Consider the following 15,235-nt stretch of genomic DNA (forward strand, 5'->3'; position numbering starts at 1 on the left):
ATTCATTTTAGAATGTACTAATATATATAACTAATAACTAATTTTATGGCTTTGTAGAAGTAACCTGATATTCACTTCCAAAAAGACCAATACATAAGAACAGGTTTTAATGCTTCGTTTTATATTATTGCATTAAATGCAATCTCAAAATACCTTTGACTTTAAGCAAATATGAAACAATACTTTTTTTCCCCCCAAACTGCCTGCCATGGGCACTTAGTTAAGAATCCTAAATCAATCCTTGTGATGAATATATATGCTTATTGATTTGTGAGAGATGAATGTGTTGTAACTTATTGAAATTTAACAGCACCAGCTCAAACAATTGTCCTATGCTACAGATTGCCTCAGGTGAGCAGCAAGTAGAAATTTTACAATGTCTTGCGATGTTTTCTACTATGTTTTAACTAGTTGGACTGGTAAGCAGTTTTGCCTCATGCACTCAGTGCTTCTGATGGCCACCATTCCAACCATGACCTTCCATTCTGATTGACACTGATGTGGGGCCACCGGCCCCCTATTTCCTATACACCTGTCCATCATTTTCCAATGTAATGGGTTATTTGACCTATATGCAAATGAAAAGCAAAAGTAGTATTCCCAAAAACCTGACCAAGCAGAAGCTGGCTGCTTGTACATGTACTAGTGCGGACTTGTCTGTTTTATAGTGCTAGTTCACTGAGATACCATGCCACAGTTGAACATGTATACCCTACTACGTCACAGTATACTGACTCTGAGCCAACCAGCTTTATCATGTTATTGCCGACATGGCAGGGTAACAACAAGTACCATCTATTCATGTCTTTTGGTATATAAACAAATCAAACATAAACAAAACATCACTCTCAGGTATTATTTTTGTAGCTAGTGACTGACTTTTCCAGCTACATCCCCAAGACCTGTGTCTTAATGAATCTCAGCCCGGCAAACAGGTTGTTATCCATGATTCACCAAGGAGGGGTACAATGAGACACTATCATCCAGGTCATACATTGTAACCACTCCACATGCTCCATCAACTTACTCACCCCAAAAGTATGCAAGTGCATGTACTACCAATTTCACCATGACATCTCCACACAAACATTTCCAAAACTGCATAAAAATACACTAAATGAAATATACTGAGCTACCTGAAGTTCAGCCTATACTTATGCACTTGCATGTGACACATTCAAATGACACCCTATGTGCAAAAATTCTATATGATAAATGAAACAAAAAAAAACATACCGATACATCTGCAAAATTAAGTTCAAGGTGACTCACCTAATCTAGATGATATACATGCTGTTGTTATCTCCACAGCCACTTAGGGATGTCAACCATGGCCCAGATGGCATTTAAGTAGTGTGACTCAACTAACCATTCAGACATGATATTGACTACAATACAGAATTCAACACACAAGACGTAACACCACCACAATGTCAGCAATGGAGACGGTATAAAACCCCACTGCAACACATTCAATGCATCATGGCGACTTATTGATATACTACAAGAACGAAAGTAGCCTATATTTAGAGCCAACTTTAAAGCATGTGACAAAGACATCACACAGTCCCTTAACCATGTTAACACTGCCTTTCCAAAGCACAATAAGGTAGCTGCTGCTGTACTGTGTTATTGAATAACATGAGATTGCAATACTGAAGGTTCCAGTATTTACTTTGAAGCTTTTAACATTGTTTAAGCATTTTCAGCATATTTCTAATGTCCTAACACTATCAGCGATTTCAACCATGTCGCCGATTACTGATTTAATGGAGCTTACAGACTACACTTGTGCATTACACCCAAGGTACATGTTACAAAACCCAAAATCATATCCAGAATCCTACACCACTAAACACCAGTATTGTTTTACACTTACATTACATTGATCAACATTGTCCCATGTTTGCTATCCAGTAGAAACAGAATACACCGAACCCATGGTCATGTGAGTGACAGTGACTTGTCAGCTTTCAAACTCATCTGTTGATTCTCACTGTTTGTAATATTGATTTATTGATGAGATGAACAAGAGAAATATACACAGACACATGTATATTTACAGCTTCTCAATTAACTTGGGTCACTGAGTTCACAGTTTAGACATACGCAGATTTACTTCATGGTAACCAATGCAATTATTTCACCTTTATGCACCTTTTTTTAGATTATCGTTTATATAAATATATATGATAAATTTTAAAATGGTATTGTTGCTTAAATTTGATTGTCTTAAACATGTTAAAATTACAAGCCATAATATTGTTTGTAAGCTGTTTCAACCACAGGTAGAGATTTGAAACTTCTGACCGACCAAGTAGAATCCAGTGTTTTCTAAATTCATTGTCATGGTAGAATATGCTGTAATTCATTTTTATCACCAAAAATGTTAAGAAGCACCAAAGTTCTGTTGAATCTCTATTAGACATGCTAGACACAATAGTGCTTAGCTTTAGACTTGATCTATCGCTGATTTCAAAAGTCTCACAAACTTAACTTACTTTGTTCATCCCCAAAATAAAGTCACATCACCTGGACGACCATTTATTTAATTTTACTGGTCCTTAAGACAATATACCAGACTCGGGCCAGTAAGCAGTGTAAGTGTCGAGCACTACTGTCAAATGAAGGACTAAAACATTTACAATATTTTCACTCTGGAAACTAAAAACTCACCTCAGTGAAATTGTTCTTTGAGAGCAGTGACTGGAAACTAGTCCTGTTTGTCTCAAACTATCATAGTACACTAGTACACTGGTAGTTGAACAAATCCTAAATACTGACAGTTAGCCTGAGTAGTCTTATTTCCCAGCTTGTAATATCCATCCTGTCCTAATGATATAGACAAACTTGTGTCTTGTAGTCATCATGATCATGTTTATTAAGGATATAATTTTTTAGTACACAGTCATTTTGGTGGCCAATTATATTCCCAAAAAATTCCTGTTTTGTTGTCTGATTATGCTGGTGTATTTTAGAGCTGAACATCATACTTAGAAAGGAACACCATACAAAATATAGGTGTACTCTATTCAGCATTTAACGTACAGCTGAGTAAATACCCCAAAATAGACAATGCAAAAAAGATAAATATAAGCCTATTGGTGACATGGTAAAGAAATCCTATCAAACCTTTATCATATTTGTGTCTTGCATGCATGCCCCAAAAATCATCTCAATTGAAGTAAGAGATCAGGCTGACAGCCACAAAGCAACACAACTGACAAGGGTGAAATCAGCACCTATAAATACACCAATGTTTGTAAACATTGTCTTGCTATTTATATCTCACCCATGTGAGTTGGCATGTGCCTTGTTGTGTGACCTGACCTAACTTCCCGGCCTCTTGGTGTTGACAATGTTTACTGTTATCATATCGTTGGTGATCATAAACATCTGAGTCACACCCTGATAACGTTATAATCAGAATAAGCTAAACAGTCTGTGGGATTACCAAATCATGCTGTACATGTTGCAGTTATTTCTAGTGGTATATAAATTTGATACACAGGCTTCAAAGATGATGGGATTCTACTAGGAGACGTTTCCGTGTTCGAAAGGAAGCTTGAAAGTCAGTGGGTACTTGTCACTGCCCTAAATGCTAAAAGTTGGACAATTTAAGGATCACTAGATTCAAATACTATTGGTGCAAACCTCAAGGATACCAGACTCCCTTAACTTCAAACACAGCTTGCAGTATTATACTTCTTAATCAGTTCCTGTATCAAATCTGAAATATAAGATTTACTCTTAATCAGTCTTGTTAAAACATTCGTTTTAGGATTACTATGTATGTTAGTTATATGAAATTTTGTGTTTTAGTTAAGATAATCATGTTAATCTGTTTAGAACATTTGGATAGAAAAATATTCAATATTCTAAATAACCTCATTTCAATGGTGGCAGACACCAATTCAAATTTAACATGTATAATCGCTCAAGTCAGGAGTGTGGCACATTTTCAGTTGATTAAAGCTCCTTTACCTTGTTCATCAAGATAGATATTAGTCTTATAATATGTGTGCCTTAAGATAATGAGTGTCTTATTATCTAATGAATGTTACATTCACCAAATTCTTTCTGGATATTTTATCACACATAATTTCATACAAAACCTTTTAATCCAGACATTTAAATGGTCTGGATTATCAAAAGTCCAGAAAATTGAACCATAGTACAGTGTAACATCCCTTTGTACATATATAGAAAGCTTATGATTGTTTGTTGCTTAATGCCTCACTCGGCAATAGGGGTGAAACGATACAGTAAGATCACGATTTGATATGTATAATGATACAAATATTTATGTCAAACAACATGGAAACTTCTTGACAATAAATATTTTAGAGCAGGTTAAAAAGACAAAGCTAGCAGTAGACACATGTTTGTCATGTGGTGGAAATTTCTAGTAGTGAACTTAAAGTGCTAATTTTTCAATATTTGACTGACAAAACGATGAGGATTCAATGAAATGACTAGTTAGTAATTTATTTTGGAAAAAAAAAACCTATCGTGTATTGTATCATTGCATGAAAATTCCTGATTCAACAGTGCACCAAAGTATCTTTTTACAACTACTCGGCAATATTCCAGCTATGTGATGGCGGTCTTTAGAAAATCAACAAGATCAAGTCTGGACAATTATGAGCATCGATCTTCGCAATTGGGATACAAGGACATGCACCAATCAAGTAGCAACTCTGAACACCTAATTCTGTTACCTGCTGCTGAAGACAATTCGAATCCAGATCTAAAGGGGTCAATTGATTGTAGTTTATACGCTCTTGAGACAACCTTGGCAAGAGCAACCTTGGTGGTACTGATTGATGTATGGCTTCACAATATTCAGTTTTTAAACTAATGTGACAGGTCAAAAAATACCAAATATTCAGCGTCTGTGTACAGGTGTATCCTTATCGGTTCATTTGTGAAAAGAAGTTTGTTTATTTGGTTATACATATTGCAACCGTCATGTCATGACATTTCAGCCAAAGTATCTCCATGAAGATTCCGGTCAGAATAGATCCTAGCTGGTCGCACAAGATGCCAAATAGATCAGTGGTCAGCTTTGGTCACTTGGCTGATTGCAAGTCATTGTACCCCGAGAACAGGGATCGTTTCTCAAAATATCAATCACTGGATTTTCTAGGTCCATACAGCAGCAGCTCCTAGCCAAAGTGCCCAATAGTTTAGGTATCATAAAGACTTGTAGAAATTTGCCATTTTTAGGGTTTGTTCTACATATTATCATAATAAGACTAGGGGGATAAGAATGTTAGTTTCTATCACTGTAAAGGCTGGAATATTGGCTTCAAATAGCTGGAATATAGCTGAGTGCAGCATTAAACAACACATAAAACCAAAACATCTTCTATACAGGAAACGTCACTCAATGCACTGATTCAGATTGCAGAACATGATAGTGGCATTGTCGTCTGTGGTTGAGTTTTATTCATAAACATGCTTCTTTGAAGATCTACCGTTTTATGCACAACATTTTCCTTCTTGTAAAGTTAGTTAAAAATTGAATGAGGACACAGATGCATTAAATTTACCCCATACTAACAAAGCTGCACCGAGGTCGCTGTTGGACCTGTTTGAATGCTGAGATAGTTTTAGTGTGACATTCCTGAGGGAACATTCTTGTGCCTAGATATGACATGTCAAAATCTGTGTGTGGGACTGGGGGCTAATCACTCAGTCAATGTAATATAATAGGACAAGAGTATTGTGTGCCCATGGCTTTTCTGGCAATATTTCAATCTGCAAGATGTTACGTAACAGAATTATAAGATTGAGTAGTGCAGATCAATGAAATAAAGGAAATAATGATAAATAAATAGAATGAAATATGATCCAATTATCCTACTAAACAATATTGGTGGGACGATACACTGATGCATTGGTGGATCGCGATTTTTTACTGCTCGAAACAAGTATCGATACCAGTCGCACACTAAGTAAAAAGTAAAAATATCAATTTTGACCTAAACGTTTGCTTTATAACACTAATCAGAAGGGCAAGTGAAAACATAAATATTTTCATGTGTTGTGCCATACTTGACACTGCCAACTGTAAATTATCAGAGCACATGCAAGTATCATGATACATATTGGATCGTGAGTAAGGTATCGTGATATGTATCTGTTTGCACAGTTGGTGTTTCGTCACAGCCCTACTATACAATGCTGTAGGTACGAAAATATTAATTCACAACTTCAACATGTTCAATAAAAGAGTTTGGATGAAAAACATGAAAAGGAAGGTGTTATAGGTGTTATATTCCTGAACAAAAATGTAATGTTCTGATGAAGACTCTCTGCAATTAACGCTACAATAGTAAAACCCAATTTATCCATTGTTTGCAATGTTATGATGTATATAGAACAAGTGATGTCACATTATTACCAAGTCATAATCTCTGATCTCTTATCATATTCTCAAGAATTCTATTGCAGTCTGTCGCTTTAGTCCCTAGTCTTAAGCCCAATATGAGTAAAATGTCTTTCCGTCTAGTAAGCTCAGCTCATAATAGACCATACATCAAAATAAAAAATTATTCAAAATGTTGATAATAAATTAATTCAGTCTTATTGACTCAAACTAGATTGGCACAGACTGCTTCAGTATACCATTTGCTTTGTTACCTTCAGGCTCTCAAAAGCCTATTTTTTATAGGTTAGAGGTAAAATGTACACTAACTACCCAGATAATTGGATGGAAATATCAAAGCAAAAATGTCGCACGAAAGGCTAAATAACCAATAGTTGATTTTTTGGTCAAAAAGGCGAATTAGACTGGTTTAGTTTCCAGCTCTGCTTGTTACACTACTCAGGGCTACTGCAACCCAATTGTCACTATTGCAGGTAGAAATGTTTATGCCAGGAAAAGCAAAAGTGAAATAGTTATTTAGGCCAAATTATTTTCCTTTAACAACACCTATTTAGGAAATCTTTATCTCTGCTTCTCATAGACAGTGGTTACTCCCTGTCGTACTTTGGAATCAGTATTAAACATATTTTTGTGCACTACAAATATAGATTTATATGTAATCGACTAGCTCGACTTTGACAGATGAATGAAAGCTCAGGAGTAAACATTGTTCGATACTGACGCTTGCGTCATGCGTCAATAAGCAGTAACAACCAACAGCTGACCCCAACACAGAAGTACACAACCGTTTTAGGCCTCTCGCACGGCTATCGCAAGCACATACATTTAGCTGCCACGTTCACTTGTAACACATAGACAGGTGGATATAAGTTTATCGATAGAATATGAAAACATGACCACAATCTTTCGCATTTTCCTGACTCAGGGATATGCCACTTGGCAGGCAAAGAATCACTAATGTATAGCCTAATAAATTACCTGGTAATGAAAAATCTGTGGAATTTGTATAGTCCAAAGGAAAATTTCAAACGTCAAGGTCTCCCCGTCCCTCCCGGGACAAAGATAAACCCCAACATTTCCAATAAAACAACGAACTTTTGTCGTATTATCCGGCTCTAGACCTAAAGATGGCGGTACAAAATGTCAACAGAGAATATGTGACGTCATGGTCGGGGGAGGTGTCATATGACCGAGGTCGTGGGGTCAAGGTCGCTGTACCAACAAGAGGCTATGTATTCAATAAGTTGATAACAACCAGCCAAGCAGTTATGTTGTGCCGTCACTGCTGTGTATGTTGTATTTCTCTGCTAGTATAAAAATACTCTCGTGAACAGCCAATACAGATGGTTACAGGTCCATGTTTACAGATACAGCTTAGATTCGATATGTAAACTCTGCGTGTTTGGGCAGTACTGGTACCGAGAGTATATCATACAAATACATACAAATGGTCACATAGATTAAATATATGCATACATGAATGAAACATTAACATATAACAAAATAAATGGGTAAATACTAAGTCTATACCGAGGAATTAATAAGTAATTAAATATATAGAATAACCATATGCAATTATATTTGAAACGGTGAATTAGCATCACTGAAGTGAAATCCCTTGTATTACGTACGATTCCTTAGTCGCAAACCTCGCCATTGATTTAGTTAATCTGACCGCTTTGATGGATTTTATAGCAGTATTATCAAACGATCCAGGTCCCTTTGATAATCTCCAAAACGGCTTTAAGCCCACCACCAGCCCCCCCCCAACACACACCCTCACCCACACACCCACACCCCTCTCCCACCCACACACACACACCTAGCTTCTACTTCAGTAGATGATCTCAGTCTAGCGGTCTATAGGAACATAGAAATGGATGCAAACCCACCAATTAATTGTATCAGTCAGAATATATATTGATGGAAATGAATAAGGGAACAGTTAGTTTTAGACACAGTAACATGATATGCTATCATGGGTTCCCAGCCTAGGTTACCAAATACGCGTTGGAAACAATGCACACAAACACACCTCAACAATTGATTCTTTCAAGTGTTGAATTTGTATGCGCGCTATTTCAAGTGTACTGACAGAAAAGCTTATTTCCCTATATTTATCATTGTTCCTTTATTCGTCTCCATCAGTATATTTGTCACTCGACGGCCCGTAAATATTCGACCCTAGCAACGATCTGTGGCAAGCGGTTTTCACATTTATAACGGAATTACTGGTATCTTCAGTTGTTTTAAAGATAAAATTGAAATAAATTAGAGATAACTTGAATTGAAATCAAGATGTCTTGAATTGAAGATATCTTAAATACAGGTAATTATAGATATTTGCAATAAAATGTATATCACGAAATGAATGAAAGATATGATGAAGCATATTGCTTATATCTTGGAAAGAATCACTGATATCTTAAATTCGATTAAAGCTATCATAATGTGATTAAAAGATATAAAAAATTAAGTGTTTTATAGTATCAGTGATCCAATTCCTGATATCTTGAAAGAACATTGATATCCTCATATCATGTATTGATATCTCGAATTATTATACTGCACGATGGTAAGTGTTTTAATGACATCTTAAATACATTTAGAGATATCACGAGATATGTTTTTGATATCACTAACATTTTAAGATTGTATTTTGAATATCAGAAATTAATTAAAGATATCTTCAATTATTTATAGATATCTTAAAAAAGCATTATTGCATGATACCTTTAAATATAATACCGATATCTTTAATATAATTGAAGATATCAGTAATTCCGTAATAAATGTGAAAACGACTTGCCACAAGTTGATACGCTTTAACCACCTGATCCATTTTTTAGTCGGATCAAACCACAAACATTAAGCACTGAGAACCTATAACGCACCGTAGTCACTATGGGGTCCAAACACACGCAACAAGGACAAGACCGGATACAGCTTGTTTTTAAAGGAATGTGCATTTTGTGATCACAAGATATTACACACTTACATTTGCTAGTCGTCGTATAGATGCGACGTTAAGGCTTCTCTTCATCTTTATGATAGTTCGTTCTGCCGTGAAGATCCGGGTCAGAATCATATTTCCGAGAAAAGGGACTTTTACAGTCAGTTAGAATAGGCCTTCAGCAACTCGTGCTTGTCGTAAAAGGCGACACATGGGATGGGGTGGTCATGCTCTCTGACTTGGTTGATCGATGCTCATGATATTAATCACTTGATTTCCTTGTCCAGACTCGGTTATTTACAGACCGCCCTCATATAGCTGGAAGATTGCTGAGTGCGCTTTAAACTATGAAAGAACAAACCCCCCAAACAAACAAACTATGATAGTTCGGGATACAACTGAAATACTGTTAAACCCAACTCACTCACCATTCATATGACACAAACTATTACAGTTAATTTAAGACATTATTTACTTATGATATTGTAATATAATGGAGACTGTCCCAGTGTCATACATATGAGTGAGTGAGTGAGTATGGTTTTACGCCGCTTTAAGCAATATTCCAGCAATATCACGGCACCAGAAATGGGCTTCACACATTGTATCCATGTCGGGAATCGAACCCGGGTCTTCGGCGTGACGAGCGAACGCTTTAACCACCAGGCTACCCGACCGCCCCGTAATAAATATGAAGCCTTGGCAATTGATTTCCACAAATACCCCTCTCTCACCCTGTTCGCGGTTGGGCCATGATATATTTATTTAAGAGCTTGCCGGATATTTTCATAAAATTGAAATCAATAAGTATTTCTCACAGAGTATCTACATCTAGAGCTTTATTGTGCCAAATTGTTTGTAACAATGGTTATCAACCAGCAACGGAAATTCCGGATACATAGCCCTACACATTCACGTAGATATTTCAATTTTTATTATAATTATATTTTATATATATAACTGATCACCGATATTCCATGTTAATGAGTTAATCAAAATTTGCAAAAAGGAATTTATTTAAAGGATATCAAGTTTAAAAGAAGTAACGTGTTTCCTTACGAAATGTATTGCTTCCCTGTAGGACTTCGTGCACAAAACGGCTTCCTGATAACTTATACTGATATGCACAAGAGATGATTACATACTCAACAACAAAATTTCCTGTGACACCAATATTTTAGTGTATTTTTCAAACAAAAAAGTTTGGCCTTCAATTTTGTAGTACATGTATGGATTCAAGTCACAAAAACGCAACTGCTACAGAAAAGCATGCATTCGATGCAAAAGTTCACTTTTATGCATGCCCCATGCATTTCACTACCATAGAATGGGTATAAAAACATGTGCGTTAACGGGATTCCATATGCATTGTTTAGCATTGTGCTGACAACAACCACTCAGAAAAACCACAAAATTACGCAATTATTCAACATTACGAAATGTCACGCCTGTCCGAAAATGAGCGTCTGCGAGCCATTGGTATGACTGAAGCAGGATCGAGTCAACGTGATGTTGCAAGACAATTTAACATCCACAGAAACACCATTTGGGGTTTATGGCAACGTTGGCAACAGACGAATGCAGTCAGAGACCATCCTCGGAGTGGCAGCCACGTGTAACCAATAATCGACAAGACAACTGGATTCGAACAAGACACCTACGAAATCGATTCCAGCCAGCAACAGTGACTGCAAGAAGCATACCTGGCCTTCGACGAATTTCTTCACCAACCGTACGTCGTCGCCTCAGATGTGCAGGGATTGTCGCCAGAAGACCCGCCAGACGTCCCATTTTGACAGGAAACCACCGTCAAGCACGTCTACAGTGGTGCAGACAGCGTCTACGCTGGACAGCCATGCAGTGGGGACAAGTTCTATTCACTGACGAGTCTCGTTTTCACCTCGGACACAGCGATGGACGAATTCGAATGTACCGACGTCGAGGTGAACGTTACGTCAATCATTGTGTTATGGAAGAAGATCTAAATGGACAGCGCTACCGCGACGAGATCATCGGCCCTGTTGCTCTACCGTTTTTGCGTCGTCATGGCCCAGGTCTCATATTGCTCGACTTGTTCAGGAATCTCTTCAACAAAACAACGTGAATGTCATCCCCTGGCCGGCTCGCTCCCCTGATCTCTCACCATTCGAGCACATGTGGGATGAGATCGATCGGCGCCTTCGACGTCAACCACGTGTTCCACAGACACTCCAGGAACTTCGAAACATGCTCCAGCAGATATGGACAGATATCCCACAGGACTTTGTGCGACGCCTGGTCCATTCCATGAGACGAAGATGTGTTTGCTTGCATCCCAACCACAGGTGGACATTTGGATTAAATCACGCATTTTCTGAAGCCATTATGGCAAATTAAACCATTCGAACACTTACAGGGTCTTTTATCTGTTGCAAACCGAAATCGTTTCAGATTTGGTAAAAAACATCACTTTGCATTAAATCTTATTCAATGTCACAGGAACTGTTCAGTATATTTTGTTTGTATTGTGGCAGGACACCATGACACCATGACACCATGACAACCTGACCTTGTCCACACAGTGGGGCATTGATGTAGATACTGGTATTATGGTTGAGCAAGCTGTCGTCATTCTCGAGGAAAACTGCATGTTGAATCAGCAAAATATATAAACCGATCCCAAATCTTTCCTCACTGCTAACACTACTAGTCAAGTACACATGTGAAACACGACGCAATGAAAAAAGGTATCAGTCTTGACTGTGTCAAAGGCGATACTGTCGTAAATCTTGATAGACAGGTTCAAGTATCATTGTCTTCTATATTGGAGTGTTTAGAGTTAAAGCATGGGCCAGTATAGCGAGGATCCGGATTAACAAGCAACATTTCGGATTGAGAGAGTCCGAATTTGCCGGGTTTCGTTGTAGCAGGATCTGGGCTCTCGATGTCCCATACTGACAGTGTCTAGTTTATCAAGCCTGCAGAGTAGCATGCCCCGATTATCTAGAGCTTGTAATAACAGTGATCGGACTCCACGCCATTACTATCCAGGTTCCTCACTTACAGGTTCTGGTCTAGCCGGCGTCTGTATCAAACGCTATATGGAGTTTTTGGGTCCCGACCATCGACAGGGTGCCCGGATTAACAGTGTCCAGACTATTCAGGCCTCTGATTAACCGGACCCGTATGCATAAGTGAAGCACATGCTCTAGCACTTGCTCTAGCTTTATCTAGTCGACAACGCCACCAGACTGGCTGCGTGGGGCACAGTTGGACCCTCTATATATTGTAATATTATTGTCACTGGTACATTGTTTTGACTAGTGTACCTAAGTCCACATAAACATCCGTCACTGTTGGTTTGACAACACCATACCACATTCCGTTTCTCATTCCCCCAATTCTCTCTCTCTCTCTCTCTCTCTCTCTCTCTCTCTCTCTCTCTCTCTCTCTCTCTCTCAATATGTGTGAGGCATTTTACTTCACTCACTCTTCAGTCTGGGATCGGGTTTTGCCTAGTTATTAATGTGATGCCCAAATCTTGCTGAGAACGTAATTAACCCTTACACGCACGGATCTATCTATCATTGTCGAGATGTAGCCCCATTGCACAATCCAAGTGTCAACAGGGAAGTGAGTTCCTGTCCACAACCAACCCACCCATCACTCTTGACCTAGCGGTATCACCAACGACACAATAACCGCACATCCACTACAACACACCCATCTAAACCCATATGACACGCACATATACGCACGCACACATGAGCACCCACAGAGAGAGAGAGACATACACACATCACAGAGAAAGACCCACACGTGCGTGTATACACACCCACTCACACCCACACGTATACACATCTATACACCACCACACGCAAATAGACACCCCCCCCCCCCCCTTCCCCATGCTATAGCGAGGGCGATTTGATCGCACACACGTTATAAACTGTGAAACAAATATGATGTGACCACCCAATACACATACCTCAGCATATCTCCACCAGGTAAGGGTAACTAGCTACTTCCGCCAGAACGCCGCGCACCTGTCCCCTGCAAGCACAGGTATGCACACTGTTGATTCAATGTCACATTTGCATAAGGTGGCAACCGCGGCAATACACATCTACACAGCATACCTGCAAAAAAATGTCGCGGTAATCATAGACGCTTCAAGCATCTGACTTCTCGATTTAAACATACATTGGAGAGAGAGAGAGAGAGAGAGAGAGAGAGAGAGAGAGAGAGAGAGAGAGAGAAGAGAGAGAGAGAGAGAGAGAGAGAGAGAGAGAGAGAGAGAGAGAGAGAGAGATAACCGAATGTGACCACCCAATTTCGACATGAATAGACATATGTACACGCACGCGCAGACACACACGCACGCGCACACACACACACACCACAACCATCACCACACCACCCCTTTAAAACATGACCGCACCCTTGTCAGTTCTAAAGGGTGGTATACGCACATATTTTCAGGTTGAAATACCAATTGTGTTCAACATGTAACGCTCAGTCACGCACAAGGGAGGACCGGTTATTCCCCGAACATTAAAAGACGAACACACAATCGTACATTGCCGTTACACAATCGCTATATAAACTATACATTTCATCATAACAACACACAGTGCCCTGTATTCAATGCAGATAGCTCACAGTGTTATTCAGTAAATATACAAAAGTTGAATCAATAAAGCGTTGATTCAACGCAATGCATAACTTTTGAAATGCCACCCCAAAGGACATAAAGCGCCTACCTGTCATTACGCCACAGGTAAACTGCTGCGTGATGCAGTTTGAGTGTGTTATTAGGTACCTGTGTTCGTGCACCGAGTCAGTTCCCGGGTCTGACGGAAACAATCTCGGTGACAAACCCCGTGTGTACGTATCCCCGACACTAGTATTGCTGTGGGCACGGCTAGCTGCAGGATATACAACGTTATCTGACCTACCACTCACTGTTACTACTGTCGAGCTGGGCTACAGCGCAACGATGCGGACAATATTCAAGAAAACAAAGTTCATAGAAAATTTGCAAATAATTCATATGCATAATGATGGAACGTATTGTAAACAGTATATGCAATATTTTTTTATGCATGAAGCTTATTTATGTTGAACTAAGTTATTTTAGTTATGGAAATATTTCTCGTTGTGTAGGCATTTCTTGTGCAGTATTTAATGTGCATATTGATGGAGCGTATTTGAAATAGGATATGTGCTATTACTTTTAAACACAAATATCTACAAAAAACATATTTTACAAAAAACAGCAATCCAGTTATTTTAATAAAACGTTTAATCAAAAAGCTACTTGGCAGTGAAAGAGGGGGAATATGTAAACACCCGCACACACACACACGCACACGAACACGTACACGTACACTCGCGCGCACACGCAGAAAGGCAATGTGTTGTGTTTGCTACATACATGTATACATCTACAGACACCGGCCGGCAGTTTTTAAATGTCCGCCCACGTATAAGTTAATTGTGAAGCCCACAGCTGACAGTTGGTGAAACCCGATACTACAGACAGATAAGGCTGGGTCTGTGTCAAGTGTTGTGTTGAGCAGACATACGACAACATATAGTGAGCCACATGTACGCCTACAGGTCACGTGACGTCCTTATAAGGCTAGCTAATGTCATACTACAATATGTGAACAAGTGCGCTGTGAGCATTCGTGTCATAACTTACATCGCAGCATTATAACCAACTGAGTGAGTGGGTATTTCTCCAAGCGTGCAACATAATTCATAAGACTCTCTTGAAGACATAGATTATTGTATATGGCTACATACATGAAGACATTGTCATATCAGACACGCAATTGTGACTATTTGTTGTGCACATGTAGCCACTGGTCTATTCTTTGCAGGTTTCAGGGGCGGTGGGGTAG

The 15,235-nt window shown here is 38.8% G+C and overlaps 1 protein-coding gene across 7 annotated transcripts in view; it reads right to left on the bottom strand.

Annotated features, from left to right (window-relative positions):
* Positions 1 to 14,238, bottom strand: part of LOC124110429 (myotubularin-related protein 3-like) — a 46,604-nt gene extending 32,366 nt beyond the window's left edge. Inside the window, exons 1-2 of one of the 7 annotated variants that reach the window (XM_046469796.2) lie at positions 14,090 to 14,238; positions 13,315 to 13,379 (exon numbers count right to left, since the gene is read on the bottom strand). In XM_046469796.2, the coding sequence (XP_046325752.2) occupies positions 13,315 to 13,322 (8 nt within the window). In that variant the 5' untranslated portion in view covers positions 13,323 to 13,379; positions 14,090 to 14,238. Of the gene's footprint in view, positions 1 to 1,272; positions 1,496 to 2,676; positions 2,826 to 3,654; positions 3,731 to 7,372; positions 7,561 to 13,314; positions 13,466 to 14,089 lie in introns of those variants that run through there. The other 6 variants (XM_046469797.2, XM_046469799.2, XM_046469803.2 and 3 more) reach the window with 6 other exon arrangements.
* Positions 14,239 to 15,235: the final 997 nt, after the last annotated feature.

This window comes from Haliotis rufescens, unplaced genomic scaffold (genome assembly GCF_023055435.1).
Source record: "Haliotis rufescens isolate VD_foot unplaced genomic scaffold, xgHalRufe1.0.p SCAF_15, whole genome shotgun sequence".
NCBI classification, from domain to species: Eukaryota; Metazoa; Mollusca; class Gastropoda; order Lepetellida; family Haliotidae; genus Haliotis; species Haliotis rufescens.